Source organism: Papaver somniferum, chromosome 2, assembly GCF_003573695.1.
Source record: "Papaver somniferum cultivar HN1 chromosome 2, ASM357369v1, whole genome shotgun sequence".
Taxonomy (NCBI): domain Eukaryota; kingdom Viridiplantae; phylum Streptophyta; class Magnoliopsida; order Ranunculales; family Papaveraceae; genus Papaver; species Papaver somniferum.
Window position 1 is genome coordinate 168,348,243 of NC_039359.1, and position 18,453 is coordinate 168,366,695.

The 18,453-nt window shown below is 35.3% G+C and overlaps 1 protein-coding gene and 1 pseudogene across 2 annotated transcripts; both read left to right on the plus strand.

Moving 5' to 3' along the window:
• Positions 1-5,488: 5,488 nt before the first annotated feature.
• On the plus strand, positions 5,489-9,100 carry LOC113349730 (thiol:disulfide interchange protein TxlA-like). Of its 2 annotated transcripts, none has more exons than XR_003360343.1 (3): positions 5,489-6,023; positions 7,304-7,651; positions 8,965-9,100. XR_003360343.1 is itself a non-coding variant. In XM_026593763.1 (3 exons), exons 1-2 carry the CDS (start codon positions 5,556-5,558, stop codon positions 7,466-7,468), a joined length of 633 nt encoding a protein of 210 aa, XP_026449548.1. In that variant the 5' UTR covers positions 5,489-5,555; the 3' UTR covers positions 7,469-7,495; positions 8,246-8,729. The 2 variants fall into 2 exon arrangements, 1 of the variants encoding a protein (XP_026449548.1); XM_026593763.1 differs by lacking the exon at positions 8,965-9,100 and adding an exon at positions 8,246-8,729 and having other exon boundaries at positions 7,304-7,495.
• Positions 9,101-17,624: 8,524 nt separating this feature from the next.
• Positions 17,625-18,289, plus strand: LOC113352402 (annotated as a pseudogene).
• Positions 18,290-18,453: the final 164 nt, after the last annotated feature.

Below are 18,453 nucleotides of genomic sequence, written 5' to 3' on the forward strand. Positions count from 1 at the left end.
AAATTCATTGTCTTAAGTAAAATTAATACGTGAATTAATCTAGACCCTTCTTTATATGCCTAAAATGTGGATTGAAAATATTAAATATGTAGCTCAATCTAGACCATTCCTTTATATGCCAGAAATGTAGTTGAGTAACTTAAATATGTATCTCAATCTGTGCCTTTCTTTACGTGTCCGAACTGTAGATCTCTGTCCAAAGGAAAAAACATCACTGTCCCTTATAATATAGATTTTTCTCTACCTCTTTTCTTATATTTTATCTATCTTATCTTACAAAAAAAAATATGGTGTTTTGCACAATTCAATGGATCTGAATGTCCCTTTTCCAGTGATCAACGGCTCCCATTTTTCTGAAAGTGCAAAAGATAAATCGTGGTTAAGACTTAACCCACCTTTAAGATCTAATCCAATGGTCCAGATTTCATTTTCCGGCATATTTTGTCGCTCCATTTATTATGTGCGTTACTTCTCGGATTCCACACGAAGCGTTTTTTGAAGGATAACTCTTTTTCCATTAGTTCACCGTGTAAAAGTTGTAAATGGATCTCATTTATCAAGCGTTTTTCTTTTCCTTGGCATTAATGTAAAAATCTCATCCATGGACCAAAGCACCAAGATAAGCATGAAAAAGAGGTTATATATAAGGTGGGTTTCTTGCACTCGATTTTGATTGATATTGAGCAGCAGGAGTGAGATTTTCTCAGGCATGACTCACGTTTTTTTTTTTTTTTTTTTTTTTTTTTTTTTTTTTTTTTTTTCAGTTTAGGGATCTTATTTTTTATACTCATTTGGAAAATCTTCAATATTTCTAAGTGATTTTGTTTAATTCTTTTTGATATTTTCCCCAAAATGTTGATTTGGTCGAGCATACCTTGCGTCTAATTCCTCATTTTCTCAGCCTTCCGCTTCCTGGAGCTATACAGGGAGGTTCAATTTCACCATAACAACACCATCATTTTAGTCCGTTACAGAACCCATTAACAACATTATTTTCGACCTTTCATTCAAACTCGGCTAATCAATTTCATAAGCTACTATCCTTTGATCCAAGATATCCATTAACAGCAGTCCCATGAAAGGTTGCCCTGCATGATCCTCAAGAGAGGTCTTTATCTTCCAAGGGTTCTCCGTTTTTTTCCCTCGCCAATTTATCTTAAAACTCCTAGGTCATTACTCTATTGGATTTTCTTATCCTTTGGGTGTATTTTTGCAGATCTTTGATGGTATATGGGGAAAGAGCTGCCATCCATCTCAGGTAAATCACTAGAATCAATATTGAATGATAATTTTACTGAATTTATATTGTGAGTGACTTTGTTTATACATAGCTTGGTTGTTTATGCATATCATTTTAGGTATTCTTAACTGTCATCAGTTGTTTGATTCATATCATTTTTAGAATTGTAGTTGATTCGTGCCTCTACTGTGATTACTTTTGAAAGTTTCTGATTTTTTTGGTTAGGACTGCTTTAGTTTTTTTATATTCTGAATCAACAAATTTGTCAGTTTTACATTGTATTTTGTTATTGCTTTGAGGTGAGAGTGTCAAATCTTCTGCACTTTGTACATCCAAATCCTCACTTCGGATTTTAGGTTGGAATTTAGCAGCATCTATGAGAAAATGTAATGGTTGCGAGCTACATGAAAAATAATTACATTGCATATTCGGCTGAACCCTGACTTTGAAAAATTTCCACTGCTATCTCATTTACAGAAAATTTTATGGGATGCAAACGTACAAAAAAATAGATGTGGAGAAAGGTGAACGTCCACCTGTAGTGTAGATTTCATATCATGAGATTCCCCCAAGGATTCATGCAGTGAAGACCATGTATACTGCGATAACCAAGAACATGAACAGAATGTAAAGTTCCTCACTACTTCCTAAGTAAATCCTACAAAATCTTGATATTCAAAGAGGACCAAATACCACTAGCATCATTTTTTATATTAAGCCATAATAATATAGTTAGATGGATGGAGTATATTTTGATAAGAATTCTTTTCATCTACATGTCATTCTGCTTCGAAGGTTCTATGAAAAGATAGCGGAGAAAGATACGGAAGCAATAGTGTTCTATATTTGGAGCCATAATCAACACCAACATTCAAAGTACATAAAGACATGAAACCCGAGGAAATATGTCGAAGTTGTTGATTTTATACTTTATCGTCCTTGAATTCGGTATGCTGAATACTTATTTCTGGCTTCAATTGTTCTTAGTTATTGTAGATAGGGAACTAATGGCATTGATGGCCAAAATAGAAATTTTTTACCTGTAGTGTGCATGTTGAAATTTGTGGAATTATTCTTTTAGTTAGCATTTCTGTTGAATGCTACGCCCTAATTCAACATCTATGAGTAATTTAGTATAATTTCATGGGTCATAACTTAATTTCTAAAACTCTGTCCATTACGAACCAAAATCACCAGTCAAAAGGTTCTAGGAAATTGCATGTACACCTTATGTATTGGTTTTCTTTTAAATAAACACGACTACCTTTCTTTAATCGTCGTATTTGTCGGTCACAAACAAAAAATTGTGATTGGTGTAGTGAAAAATAATTTTGAATGATAATGTCGCTGATGATATATCATTTTTGGATGATTTGACCAACATCTCCTAATTTTTGTTATTCTTTTAACTTTTATCAATTATTAGACATAACATGATTTGTTTCTCATATGAACAATATAGAAAGGCTAAGAAGTAAAAAGCATTTTCTCCCTGAAGAAATGTTTTAGAGAGCGAAATGGGTGATAATGGAAGGGATCGGAAGAATAGTTGGAGTGGACCAGAATCTTTTGATCGGGATTAGGGTTCAGGTGGGAGATGTGGAGGAAGAGATAATTTTGGTTTGTTAGCGTCTTCACACTGGAATAAATTCACCAGTATTTTAACTCAAGATGTCGAGGAAGCAATAACAGTGTAGATGCTTTCAAAGATGGTCATGACCCAAATATCCTGAAGGTATGCATAAACTTACCAACTATATTATGCTTTGTCCCTGTTCTTTACTACGTCTAGGTCTTCTACGGTCTAATCACAAGATTCATTAACTAATGGTAATTCTCGCGTTATGCCCATATCAACTCATTGTATTTATGGAGCTTAGCATTACAACTCTAGGATGAAACATTCTGGCAGCTGGAAGCTCAGATTGAAGTATCACACCTACACAACTCATGTTTTAGCTGCAACTTTTCAGATTGTTGTGTAACTGATTTTTTTTTCCACATTCACAAAGACTAACCACAATCACTTGACTGCAGCTACGTACGAGGAAAATCTTCGCTCAAAAATGTGTGAAACCAAGAAAAGGAATATGAGCACATATATGCAAAAAGGTAAATGTTGTTTCACTTTCCTCAGCTATTTACCAGCTAAACTTTAAAATTTTACATTTAAAGTCAACTAAATTAAGTTCATTAGAAGATATTTTGAAAACCCAGATAGCCAAGCCAACTAATGTGATAACACTTTAACAATTACCTGTGCGTCGTATATGGTATAGTTAGAAAGAGGTAGGTGTTGTAACCAAAGAGATGCACCGGCCACAATAAGCACACAAAAATGAATTTCTGAAATTTTATGCATTCTTATATAAAGAAGTTCCATTCTCATGCCCTGTAATATTTTACTAGCTACATTTACAATTTAGTGTTCTTAGTACAGTTTCCTGCATTTTTTTGGAATCTGATTGAAATTCGAGCGAGTGTCTTGAATTTTTAGGGGAGCTATATCAATGCTCATGCAACAACGTCATCGAAACTTGCTGGAGACTTAGCAGAGGTTAATGCCATCGAGAGGATTTGTAAAAACACATCCAAAATCAAGGTACACTGAACCAAGGCAAGATCATTCCTCCGCTCATACACTTTACTTTCTGAAACTGATATATGCTCCACGCCATACTTATGTTGCTGTTGTGACTTTAAAGATACTAAAGAGAAAAACGATAACATCATTAGTGTTGCAACTTTGTCTCTTCAAAATACTAATTGATTTGAGGTTCTCATTTCACTCGATGATTGGACGTTGGATCGGGACAGCTGATGGATTAGAAACTACAACGACAATCAAAGGTATCATAACTTGATGGTTAAATCCAACCATCAACCCAGTGGCATTTGCACAAAACTTTTTTTTTTTAAACTTTTCATTCATTATATTTGTAGGTGTCCAATGATCGACCACATTGTGAATAATTACAATAATACTTCTGTATTAGAATTCTGGAATTGGTTTCATCACACCATGAGGCAACACAGAGCTTCGCCATTTATATTTTTTTTGTGCCTGAATCTGACAGTTCTTGATCATTAGTTAGATAAGTAAGGTTTTCTTATTAGCTAAGGTTATATATAATTTATCGAATTAGGGGTTTCATAGATTAGTTTCTTAGATTTGAAGTTTAGTTATGTGTGATTTATAAGGGTAAATGGCTGATACTACTTGATTGAAAGATTCTTCTTTATTTGATTGTAAGTTGAAATCAGTGCTCTTATTCCTTTGTTGTTTTCAATTGTGGGTTATTTCAAAGACGGTTTGGATGTATGACCTCTCAGTAGCCATCTGTTATAGCGATTGTGGTTCAATCCTAATGATCCCTCATATAAGAATTCATTTTAATGATAATTGACATTGTACTTAGAGTTATTGTATATAAAGGAATCTGAGGATTGAACTACTGCCAACAACATTAGATTTAAATTTTCTGACCTTTGGAAATGTGGGTTAGAGAGCCTACACTAGCATAAAGAAAAATTTAAATATTGTTAAAGCTATTTGAAATTGAATTTGGATTCACCGACTCTGGATGTGTGGGTTAAAGAGCCTACAATGGCATCAAACAAAGCTTAAATATTTCTTCAGCTATTTGACATCTGGATTCGCAGGCATAAGCTTAATTAGTTTGCAAGGGTGAGTTGAAGCACGACTATGTTGAAAAATGCAAAGAATTTCTATTTATTTTTAACATATGAATGTGAACTGAATTGTCATAGTTAATTTTTGTGCATTTTGGTTGGAACGATGGAACTCATGTCTCCAACTTATACAAATTAGTTTTTTTTGGCTTCCTTTTGCAAACCCATTAAGAGAAAAAAGTTGTACGTATCATAAACATCTACAGTATTACTCAAGAGTTATACTTTGTTTTTCTCAAATAATACCTGCATCAAAATTTAAATTACGTTCATGGTGGCATCTAAATTTACTTGATGATATGTTACACTAGGTTGTTGTGTTGAATTTCAACTCATCACACTTCCAACATGACATTGGACAAACAAGAATACCAGATAAATCTAAGTTTGAATGTAAAAAAAATTTCGCGGAAATCCAGCCTCCTGATATAAAAACCCGGGCCGTTACGGCACGGGTCATCCCCTAGTATACGACAAAAGATTGGATGACCAATGCTCACCCCTGGCACCATGTTTTTGAACGGAGGTCCAGTTGCAAGAAGCCCAGATTAAAAATTGTATTGCCTGTATCAAGGCGAGGATGAAACACAAGAAGCTGTTATTTTTTCTCTAAACTTCATTCATGGATTCAACTCCAAAGCATCCCATTTTCTGCTTGAAATGGCCGTGGGACAAAAGCAACCACCAGAATCCGAAATCCCCTTGCAATTTAGAGACCCCTTGGCTCTTTAAATCAATACATAATGTCGGATTATTTGCTTTTAATTTCTTGGATTCAGCTTTGAAAACCCTAGATTCTCCAAACAAACAATTAAACCCTAATCAACCTCTTATTGATGTTGGAATGAAATGGAAGAGTTCTAAACCGACGAACAAGAAATTGTCTCTAGCAGAGCAAGGGGAAGCAGAAAATAGAGCCCTAGCTTTGGCTTTATCAAGTGGGAAAGATGCTACAGTGATGGAATTTTATTCACCGAAGTGTAGACTTTGCAATTCTTTGCTTGAATTTGTCATGGAAATTGAGTCAAGGAATTCTGATTGGCTTAATATTGTAATGGCGGATGCAGAGAATGAGAAATGGCTTCCTGAGGTAAGACAGCCAATTTTTTTTTATCCCCTGATAGTTATGAAATCATTTTATTTATTTTTTGAAATTTGAACTGGATAGAGTTTTAGTCAGACGAAGAAGATTAAATTGGGGAAAAAAGTGAAGAAGATTAAACAATGAAGTGATAGTTAAAGAAATTTAGATTACTAGCATTGTAGGAAAGACAATATCCACAGCTCCTTAAGAGCTCCGGCCTTGGGGAATTTGGGTTTTGCATGAATGGACTTGACGGAATGGGATTATATGCAGAAACATAAAACCAATGTCTAAGGGCAGAGTTCTTAAATAAGGCGGGCTGCTTCCGCGAGGCAAGGTGCATCCTGAAGGTGTAGCCTCAAATAAAGGAGCAATACTTGATTCTGTAATATAGTAGCCATCTTAGAAATATGTTGAGCGAACTGATCTAAACGTCTTTTAGTAGTTTGAGATGTTAGAAACTGACAAGTGTTGAATTAGAACCCTATGCCTTATTATGTTCTGGGTAGAAAAGATTAACTTATGTAATAGATTATGATGCGTGAGTCTTGAGGCGCCAATCTACCGCTGTGTTTCCTCAAAATGGTAGCTTCAATGCACATCTAAGTTTTGGTTGGTTGTTATTGAACGAAGAATGTCAAGTATGCTAACTGATGCATATACAGTACGAAAAGTAGTAAATTCACTGAATCAGAGTGCACGCCCTACTGGATTGATACTTGATATTACAAAAAGAAGGCAGTGAGGTAAACAAGATTGCATAAGAAGCTATGAGCAGGCCAGTTAGGTACTCATGATGCAAAAGAAGCTTAAATTGGCATGTTGGAATAGGATTCCCTGATCGAATCGGAACTTGTCGGAAGAGTTTGAAAGTATTATCTGTAGGAGCAATATTTTTTGGAAGACCTATTAACTACAGTACTAGGCTTTCTGGTTAAAAGTTGTGTCCCCCATTTCTTCTAGTCCAGAATAAACTGTAATCATCTAAGGTTGAAGATGTTATTAAGGGAGTTGTTTAATTTATGCATCTACCACTGCTTGTCCCTGAAGTACATCTTAGGAACAATATGCTTTCAATCGAACTGCTTATTCTTCTAATAGAGAACAGTTATCCGTGTGCCTTATGCCTTTATCTAATTATTTGGCTGTGTATTCATACGTAAGACTCAGATACACAAGTTCCAAACTCAAACATTTTATACACAAGTTAAGCACTCTATACACATTTACCATAAATTAGCACAGGAAGCGAAAAGCATGCTATGATATCCTTATTTTTCTTGCAGCTCCTCCACTATGACGTCAGATACGTTCCTTGCTTTGTGCTTTTGGATAAAGACGGGAGAGCACTAGCAAAGACGGGTGTTCCAACCAGTCGAATGCACGTAGTAGCAGGTCTTTCTCATCTAATCAAAATGAAGCAACCTCAGAAAAAACAAACCAGGCACTGAACTTTTGAACATCGATCCGTCAAACATGTATATCTTATCCTCCTCTGCCTTGTTAATTGTTTGTTAGAAAGAAAACTTGCTTGGTGAAAACTTGCTTGGTGAACTTTACGGTGTATATTCCACTAAGCCATAGATTGTTAATTGTTTGCTAAAAAATCTTATTTTCTCTCCATTTTATCAAGGGCAAATTAAGAAAGTAACCAGCTTCCAAACCCCTATTTAATAAACCGGCCAGTTTTTTTAGGCGTTATATAAAATGGCCTTTCTGTTACTTTTAACACCGGGGTCCACCAAATTGGTCAAAGGTGTTGATTAAGTCGGTTGTTCATGCTAAAATGTCCATCATATCCTTACAAAACCGTAAAGGTAAAAGAACCAACCAAACGTTGCTTCTTCTTCGTTAACACGATCTGCTCTTGCCTTTACCACCAAAAAACAATTAGCTTACCAGTGAGAAAAAAATCTTCAAGGATAACAGTACTTAAGGTTGTTGTTCGATTAGTTTAAAAGGTTAGTCTCTTCTTTTCTCTTTTATATAGTTCTTAACTGTTCATATCTGAAATTGTTGCGTTGAAATTTTTTCAAAACTTTTTGTGAAAATTAGGGTTTGTTCTTCAACAAAAATGGATTTTTTTCTTGCAAAATCTAAACCGATGTCAATTTGGTTGATAGACTTACTATCAACACATCCCGTTTTACAAACCCATTTAAAAGAAATTGAAAACATTAAGTACCAAATACTTTTCCTTGATTTGGGCAATTTTTCTTTGTGAACAGAACTTATTGGAACTGATTTATGATGTTTGACGAAGGGAATCGAGATGGTTTCTGATTCGAATGTGCTAAGGAAATATTGGTACGAAACAATAGAAGAATGGGTTGTTTTTGGATTGGAAATGTTAGGTTTTGAGTTTTGTTACAGAATAATGGGATTTGAAGTTTGAGAAATCGGTGAAGGAATTGGGTTATTGCGGCTGAATTATAGTGAAGATTGATGAATTTTTTCAGTGATTTATTTGAGAACGACGTTTCAGTTTTTTTTTTGGGGTTTGATTTTGTTAACTTGGCATCATAACAGAGATTGTATTTGTTCTTCATGTCGATTTTGTATTGAATTTTGGGGGAACTAATTAGAGATTATCAGTTGATAAATCAATTTATTTTCGTATGGGTTAATTTTTGTTATTTGGTTGACTAGGGTTCTTGAAGTTGATTATTGGGGTTCAATTTGGGGAAGAACATGTTACAGTGGAAGATGAACAGGTTTTGGTATTGTGTAACTAGGTCCGACCTAGTGAGTTGAGAGGGGTATAAATGTCATTTTCTAAGTAAGATAACAAAATGTAGGCAGTGAACTACCGTTACCTGTTTTTTTGGAAAAAACGGGATGGAAATGTCAAACTCGGCCAGTTTGTATAATAATTTGAATAAACGGTCGCTTTCTTAAATATACTTGAAAAAGTTGGTCACTTTATTAAAAAGCCCTTTTATCAAAGACTAAATAGTCGAAAAGAAGAAAAGGGAAAAGGAAAAGAATTTGAGCACTGAAAAAGTTGTCATTTTGGATCTCTTTTTGGGCAAAGATAAGGGTTTGTCTCCCACAAAACATAATTATTATAGTGCCATTTGGAATTCAGGATTTCATATTTACCATCTTTACTAGAAGTTGTTTGCAGTCCAAAAAAATTGTTTTACAAAAGGCTGATTTTTAGATCAGAATAAAGGAAACATTTGACATATGCAAATTATGATTATTCTTTTTATATAAGAAGATCCTGAGACAAGATAGCTTGGATTGGTCATAGCAGTAGCATTTTTCTTTACTGTGAATAGTTAGTTAGCACAGTGAAGTAAAAATCTGATTTTTTGTGGGTTTATTGGCTGACCCGACAAAAAGCCGTCAGTTATCTCTCTCAGTCACATGGTTTCTCTGTAATTTGAAATGAGAGAGAGAATGTCGACTGAGAAAATAGATTCAAAATATTGGACACTATTGATCAATGCACGCTTTGCTTTAATTTCTTTTTGTTCTACTTTTCTCCTTCCTGTTTCACTGATGACAAGTTTGAGAGTACCAGAAAGAAATAGAGATAGATATATTATCTCCTCTGGTTGATTTTGATTTTATTAAAATACAATCTTCTGTTACATCGGCAAAAACCGACATGGTCAATGAAATATTGTAGTAGGAAGGGAGAACAAAATGGTAATAACGGGTCATGAAAGGAAGGTATGACTTGAATCATTTTTGATAGTCTGCTGCAGTCCTCCAAATATGCATGTCAATTCATTGCTATTATGCACATCCACACGGTTAGAGTTGGATATTGAACTTCATGGACACAGCCAGTTCAGTTCAGTATCTTGTTCAGTATCTTAAATGTGAAACGATTAGCTAGGAATAGGATGGAATTATTAACTGCAAAGTTCAGGACAGGACAAGCACATTATTGGTACTTGCTAGGGTCCCCGAAAAGATAACGAGAATTTACTGATGGTTAACGTCTACAGTTGTATAGTATTTCAAAATAAAAAATTCAAATAAATCCGTCCGTTAAACAGTCAGAGGTTTTTGCCTTTCTTTGTGAACTAATGGTTATCAGTGGTTGGAGTAATATTGAATTCAATCAGAGACTCAGACATTTCATTCATAACATTTGTCTGCTGGAACGCATGTTGCTCATCATTGAAAACAGTTTAAATTCATGGGTCTGGTAGTTTGCTCAATTACCATATATGATCACGACCTTAAGGTAGGTGAGACTTGAGCTTCAACGCCTCTGTGTTTTTTTTCTAAGTAAGATCTAGAGCAAATAAAAGAAATGAGATGAAAAACTAACAGATACAAGAGTGTGTACTGTGTGAAATGGATTTGGGAAAGCCACAGATATGCTTCATCTTACCCGTTACCACCATGACCAGTGTTTTACGGGGCAGATTGGTTGGCAAATTAAAAATTACTCTTACTGTATACTGATTCGGGACTGGTATGGCAAATCATTCATGACCCGAAGAGCAATATTTTGACACAACCCTTTCCAACAACATGCTGTACTATCACCACCATATTCTAATCAAATCTACCGGTGGGTATTCTCTGCTTCTTGGTAGTTGGGACTTTTCTTTTGCTACCGTGATTTATTTATGTGGGCACTAATCTTCTTTTCTACTACGTAAGAAAAACGAAAAGCGATCATTGGTTCAGTTTGAATGAGGTGATTATGATGATGATGGTGTGGTCTGTCAAATGATCCCAGAACTTACAACACCCAAACAAGATCAAATATGGTGTGGATCATCAAAAACCTGAACTCTTTTCCAAAGGAAAGACATGATCATAAGATACAAGCAAGCATTCTGAAACTAAAACTACCAAAACAGAATAGAAGAGACAAAATAAGAACATTTCACATACAAGTTACAGACGATAAGGATAGAGAAAGTTAAAACTAAAAGGTCAAGAACTGAAAGCTGCATGTGGGTTTTGATGAGAATGATAATTTACTGGTGATTCCGTCATTATTTCCTCAGGGACATCTAATGTAACTGGAACTGGAGCAGAATGATCAGGAGATGATGAAATGTTGAGTGAAGATGGTTGTGGTGGTGGTGGTTGTCTTTGTGGTTGTGGATGACTAATTCTTCCGTCAATACAAGAAGAACATTTTGCCTCAACCCAACTTTCAAAATCATATTGTCCAATTCCTCTAACTCTTCTGCCTGAACACAGTCTTCCAATCATGCCAGCCACAAATCCTAATACTGTAATCACAGTTACAACTGCCATCACTGTACCAATTGATCCATGATTTGAATGACTTGTATTAATATTATTATTATAAACTTGTTGTGATAAACCCAGTTGCTGCTGCTGTTGTTGCATCTGCTGCTGCTGCTGTTGTTGCTCTACTGACATTTTACTATAATTGAAGATTCAGAATTTTCTACTTGTTCTCTGTTTTGAAGTTTTTGTTCAAGGAATCCGCAACTATGGTTGGCTGGTTGCTTTCGATTTTAGCTTAGAAATTGATGAAAAGAGTTCATAGTAATAAAAATTGAGATATGGGTTTTATGAAATTGGCTGAAAAGGGCTTGATTAGTGGCTGAAATCTCGATGGTTTTGCTTCTTTAGAACACTCTGTGGAGAGAACTTCTTCTCTGTAAAGAAGGAACAGAAACAGTTGGATGAGGATTCTTGAAGTGTAAAAAGTATGGGAGAGACTATACAAGTGGAACAAACCCTAGAGAAAATAAAAGCAGAGAGAAGTAGCAGTAGCAGTGACCACTGATGATAGAATAGAGTGAAGGTGAGAAAGTATAATAATAATAATACTATTTGATTGCAAAATTCGTTTCACTACAAAAGAAACCCTTTCAAGTTTATTCTCTTTCTCTTTCTCTTTCTCTTTCTCTTTTGCTAAAAAAGTCTATAAATAAATAAATCAGCGGCTGACTAGCTAGTGTGAAAAATAAAAATAAAAATTACTCTATACGTGGACTCAGATTTACTACGTTGCATTTTAGTACTATTTATTACACGGACACATGACACGTCTGCTCAATTGGATACGATATCTGGAAATGATACACTGACCGGAAATTTTTCCCGAGAAATCTGAAAATATAGAGGGTGTGGCTTTAGGTTCCACTAGTTTGTGTGTGTGTGGTGGGGGGGGGGGGGGGGGAGAATTTTCCGGAGAAATTCTTCCGTACATAAATCATTTCGGTACGGGAAAAACAACCTGCAATATATCAGTCAGTAAATAAATAAAACGGTAATTAAAAAACTCAATCGTAAAAAATACATATAAATACGACATGATTAGAAAACTAATCATCAGCCTAAAGATAATACGGGAGTGCTTTACTTTCATTGCACAAGTTGCTTTGTAAATAAACAGACATAGTATATATCCAAAGTTTAGTTAACTAAATGGTTGGAGGATGATGCATGTAACAAAACAAAGGGCTAGGTTAACTTAGAGAGTAACCCGGTCAAAATCCCAATTCCCTAATGATACAGTGGGGGAATTTACTTTCCAAAATCAAATTTTATATTATATCCAAATTATTGATCAAGTTTCCATATCAGGAAGAGATTATCAAAATTCTTCTTTCGATTTCCACAACCATTTCCCCCATGAAAATATGACGTTTAAGCACTAATTCGACATAGAACTCCCCCTGTGTATTGTTGTTCTCTGCAAGATAAAAGAATAACAAACGAGACAACCTTTACCAGAGAAAAATCGACAAGATCTTAGCTATTACGTTCCAATGTAAAAAGCTAAAACAGAAACTCATATGTATATTAAATACACAACTTATGAAACATAAATTGATAATAGTATAATCGTGACTTTAACCCATGAGTTTGATCAATATCTACTTATGATTATTTGATAAAGCAACCGATAGGTTAGTTCCGAAACCTGTTATATCAAAAAGCCATCATAATCAATGGAGCTTTCATCTTCTAGAAGAGATTTTTCGGAGTCTGAATCATTGATTGTGAACACATGGCTTAACTTAATCTCATCTTGAGAATATACAGACAAATTTTCAGAAGAGCAAGTATAACTTGTAAAAGAAGCCCCTTTAAAATACTTGTTAAAATCAAATCCAAAGAGTGATTCACCAAAATCTCGTAATACGTTAACTGAGTCTTTGGGTCTTCGTTTACCCTTATACTGACTCATATCTTATAGGTTGGATCACACCAAACACAGATTGTTAGATCTTTTCGTGTTTTCCCCCTCTAATACTAATTGAAATAATGAGGGAACCAAGTACACCACAATATTTTCGATATCCACCTACAAGTCTGGTACCTCGCGTGATCTAATATAGAGAAAGACTGTCAGGGAGATAGAAAACCACGGTATATAGTTTTAATACGAAACCGAACCTAACTATAAGGATCAACCCAAGTGTTGTATTAACGTACAAGTGCAATTACTTTAATTATAACTTAAACAATTAAATTACGTAAAGCAAAGTAAAAGCACACAACAAGATTTTGTTAATGAGGGAATCGCAAATGCAGAAAAACTCCAAGATCTAGTCCAGTTTTGAATACTATCAGAATTAAGTCGCTATACAGAGACCACTACCAATTTTGTATAGTTGAGACCAAGTAAACTACCCGTAGTTACTTAGTTTCCTCAGTATCCCTGCGCCTACAAACAATCTGGCCAACGCCCATGAACCCTAAAATAAAGTCCACTATCTTAATTAAGTTTCTTCAGCCGCTATGAAGATTTCAAGCACCCAACTTCTTTGAATCATCTTCAAAACAGTATAAGACTAATCTGTTTGGTAACCACTCTATCAATCTCAAGAAGTAATCAGATATTATGTTGAGTACGAAAAAGGCTCTTATAATCAGATCCATATTTACAAATTATCAGATTTGGATAATGAAGAATACCACCAAATGATATCATGCTGATCTACTACGACTATCTAATCAATCGTCTATCAAAGATAAACAAGATCTAGTCGGATCCCAGTCGATCAAGTTTGAATAAAATCACAAATATACAAAATCGATAAGAAATCTTCTTGTCTTCAAATCTTCAATGTCTACTTCTGTACATGCACAACCAAACTTGATTCCAACTTATGATCAATCATGCACAAAATATAGTCTGTTAACAATGGATGATCATAAGTCAATATCAGATCTAAAGACATATCTGAACTACCGCTAATCCCTTGATCTAGTTTAAGTGACCTTATGTCAAAAGAGAAGGCTCTCAAGAATAATCAAAATAGGTACAATCAAGAGTTAACAACCATTAATCAATCAAATCAATAATCGAAAACTAAAATAACAATGAAAATTCTAATTTCCCACCAACGGTACTAGTACACGCTTCTTTACCCCAAAGAAGTCTTTAAACTAGCGTACGTAAGAGATTTTCCTAATTAGGTTACTCTCCTCTCCAAGATAATATTACAAGTGATACTATTAGTCGGCTACAAAAGTGACTACAAATGAAGTGTCTGCCTCAGAATAAGTTTGTAAGAAGAACAAACTTCACTATCTATATACCAAGGTAGTTTGGACACCAAGGAATTTCCATCGCGGAAAATATTATCAAGATATGCAATAAGCACCTAGATTCTATTTTGTCCAATTCCAACCAATATCCAACTATATTACCGAAATAGCTCTTGGATTTCAACTCAATATTAGTTAGCATACAAGATATTTGACTAATATATCTTCCAGAGATATGTTTTGTTTGCTGGGAAAACAAAATATATATATATTCGAAAATCTGAACAAAAAGATTCTCAAACATTTCGGCTTGGGGATCTCACCTTGAGTATGAACAATAAAATATAAGATTTGTGCACATGTTGGACGTTCTTATTTTGAAAACCCAATTTCCAAACTCACACAAACCCTAAAGTATATGTGATAATAGAAATCAGTTTTGCATATCTGGATCGGTTCTTCCATGACACCTAATGTAGTTAGGGATCGGTTCTACCTTGATGCCTATATATGTAAGGTATGTACTACCTTGACTCTCAATATAGGTAAGGATCGTACTACCTTAAGTCCCATATAGGTAATATATGTACTACCTTGACTCCCATATAGGTAAGATATGTACTACCTTGACTCCCAACATAGGTAAAGATAGGTACTATATTGATTCCTAAAATAAGTACGAATCAATCCTGTCTTATATCTTCAACAAGAACTGGACTACTAATCCTATTGATTTTATTTACAACTATGAAAAGATTTTGTAAGTCTACTTCCTTAAACTCATGCAATCAAACATAATTTTCTAGTCATGAAATCAATCCTAAGTTCATTACAAAATCTAGTAAACAAGTTACAAAAATTATGTCTATATCACAATTATGTACAAAGTACAAAAGATAAGCACTATACTTCTTAATTCAATATACCAAGATTGCAAATAAACTTGTATATTCTTCTTTGACACTTTGATCATATTAAGATGATCAAGTCTCTAATACTAGAGTTTCATACATATAACTTCACATGTTGTGTTTTCAATCTAAACGACTTGAAAGTAATGCAATATAACTAAAAACAAGTCAAGTCTTGTATTAATCAAGTAGAAGGATAATGTCTTCGTTGATGTCGATACGTCTTCGGATTCTTCAAATCTTCGAAATGATACTTGTATGACTCAACATTTGTATACTTCCTAGTCTAACCTATAATGAAGTTGACTCTCGTAATCTAATCAAGCGACTCGTCCGGTAGAGTCACCTAACGGTTCAAAGGCTTGTTTCACGTGTAATCGTGATTCATATGAAAGTGAGTTAAGTTTTTTTATCATGATTTATGTACTAAAATGTTTATAATAAAACTCGATAAAAACTGTCATAAGTGAGATATCATTCACCACATTTAAAAATTAGTCTCGTTTCAGGATTGAGTCCAGCAGAATCTAAGATCAAGTTTGGAACATTAGTTGAGTATGTAATGCAGATTGCAGAGTCAGATAGCGAGAAGGCATTCGCCGGAGGGCAGAGTGATAGTGACAGGTCTAGCGAGGAGTGGCTAACACACATCATAACAAAAAAAATGTCAAAGAAGTTGGACCTTGTCTCAAGAGAAGTTACTAGAGAAGATCTCCCAAGGGGTAGTGGGGGTTTTAGTGAGCAAGATGGGCTGTAATCTACTAGCGAGATTTCTACTATATGTAAACAGTGTAATGGGGTTGAGATTTTTTTAGCTAGGGGTCTTAGCTGAAGAAAAGCACTGAGAGAGAGAGAGAATATCGTTGTATTCCATTTGAGCATTTGTAACCTTCTTCAAATCATACCGAAATCACTCTCATGAACGTAAGTTTTAACTTCGAACCACACAAATCGTTTCGTGTTCTTATTTCTTAGCTAAAGTACTTGCAAGTCTGATATTTAGTTTTTAACATTACCTTGATAACTATTTTAAGTGTACCGTGAGTTTTCTCACAGCTATAGAAATGTATGCTTTCGACTTGGGATGACGCCTGCTACTCACAAATTAGGAATTAGTGGTGACATGGGTAAGTGTTTTAGTTTGTAATGCATATATAAAACTTTTTTATTAATGCAAAATTATCCAAGCATAATAATATGATGAGTTTAAAAATAATGTTCCTGCATATTAGGGGTGAGCAACGGGTGAAATTCATGGATTTGGTGTTTCCCACATCCGGTCCATCCAAATGGCGGGTGCCTTATTTTCATCCGCATCCGGTCCATCACCCGCATGCCTAATACCCGTTTGGTGGGCAGATGGATCCACATATTATTTGCTTTAAAAATTCTACTTAACTTATATGAGAGCAAAGCTAATCAAAAATATTATTTAGCTAATGATTTGTAACATCTTTAAATCATGTTTAGATAAATATCCTTACATATACAACTAAACCCTCATCGGCCTCCGCTTCTCTACTAACGATGTGTAAACCTAACTTTTATATGAAAATAAATAAATACGAAATAGACATGTACTTCACATCTTGTATAATTCTAAAAATACTCTTAACCTAGCGTGTATGGATGTTCAACAGATTTTTAGACGGGCATCTACATCCTATCCAATATTGAATGGATTTTCTAGAATGGATCTATGTACAACCCACTCATGAGCGGGTTGGGTCGGATTGGACCATCCATGCTGGCAGCATATTTTGGATTATTTGAAAAGCCCACTTCTCAAAACTCATCAACATTTCATTAGAGAATGACTAACCTTGAATCAGTAGACATACTACTGTGTCCAGTTAGGGGTGAGCAACGGACGGACGGTTGCGGGTTAGGGGTCACCCGCAACCAAACCGTCAAAGTTGCGGATTTCGGAATTCAAACCGTGACCGGCCTAATTACCCGCGGATTTTCCCTCTGCGGATCAGCGGATTTTGCGGGCCGGTTGCGGATTAACCGCGGATTTGAGATTATATGTGTTTAACCAAATTTACTGCACCAGGTGTGTTGTCAATGCGAGAAAGAGACACCCCGAGCATGTGAAGTTCAGGCATATTCTCTTTTGCACCTGCTGTTTGTCACCTTAGAACCACCCCTGAAGGTGTTTGTTGATCTTGTTGTTATTTTCTTGAGATTATGTAGTACCGTCGGAACTCAGTCTGCATATTGTTTGCAGGTAATGAATTGGCTGGAAAAACAATCACCGACGAGAATGATGGATATCGGCCCAACTATACCATCCATGTACCTAGACAACAGTATCGAAAGTAACCACAGTTACGGACTTGATCTCTTTACACAGGACTCCGACGCTTACATGAAGTGGCTAGACACGAAAGAAGTAGCGTCAATTGTTTACCTTTCATTTGGAAGTTTGGCTTCATTAAGTGAAGATCAGATGGAAGAAATATGCTGGGCATTAAAGAATTGCAACTACAATTTCTTATGGGTGGTCAGGGAACCAGAGGATGAAAAGCTTCCTGTGAAGTTCGTCGAGGAGACTTTACCTCTACCTCTCTGAATGCATGTGGATGGAATTCTACATTAGAGGGTTTGAGTTCAGGTGCGCCAATGGTCGCAATGCACCAATCTGCAGATCAACCGACAAATGCGAAGTTCATCGAGGATGTGTGGAGAGTGGGAGTCAGAGCCCAAGGAAACGAGAATGGTATTGTTGTGAGACAGATATTAGAGAACTGTATAAGAGAAGTCATGGAAGGAGATCGACAGGAGGAAATGAAGAGAAATGCTGTGAAATGGAAGGAGTTGGCTAAAGAGGCAGTTGATGAAAATGGAACCTTTAATAACAACATTGAAGAGTTTGTAACTAGTATGCTTTGTATCTCATGAGAAAAATGATATTTAAACCTTATCAATAGCAACAACTATATGTGTTTGTATCTTCAGTGATGTTCTTTGTCTCTTTTTCTATGAACCAATTTATCCTCACGCCTGTTAATCAACAAAGGATGCATATATTAAGTTGCCTGCATTTTCAGAAAAGTAAATGTAGT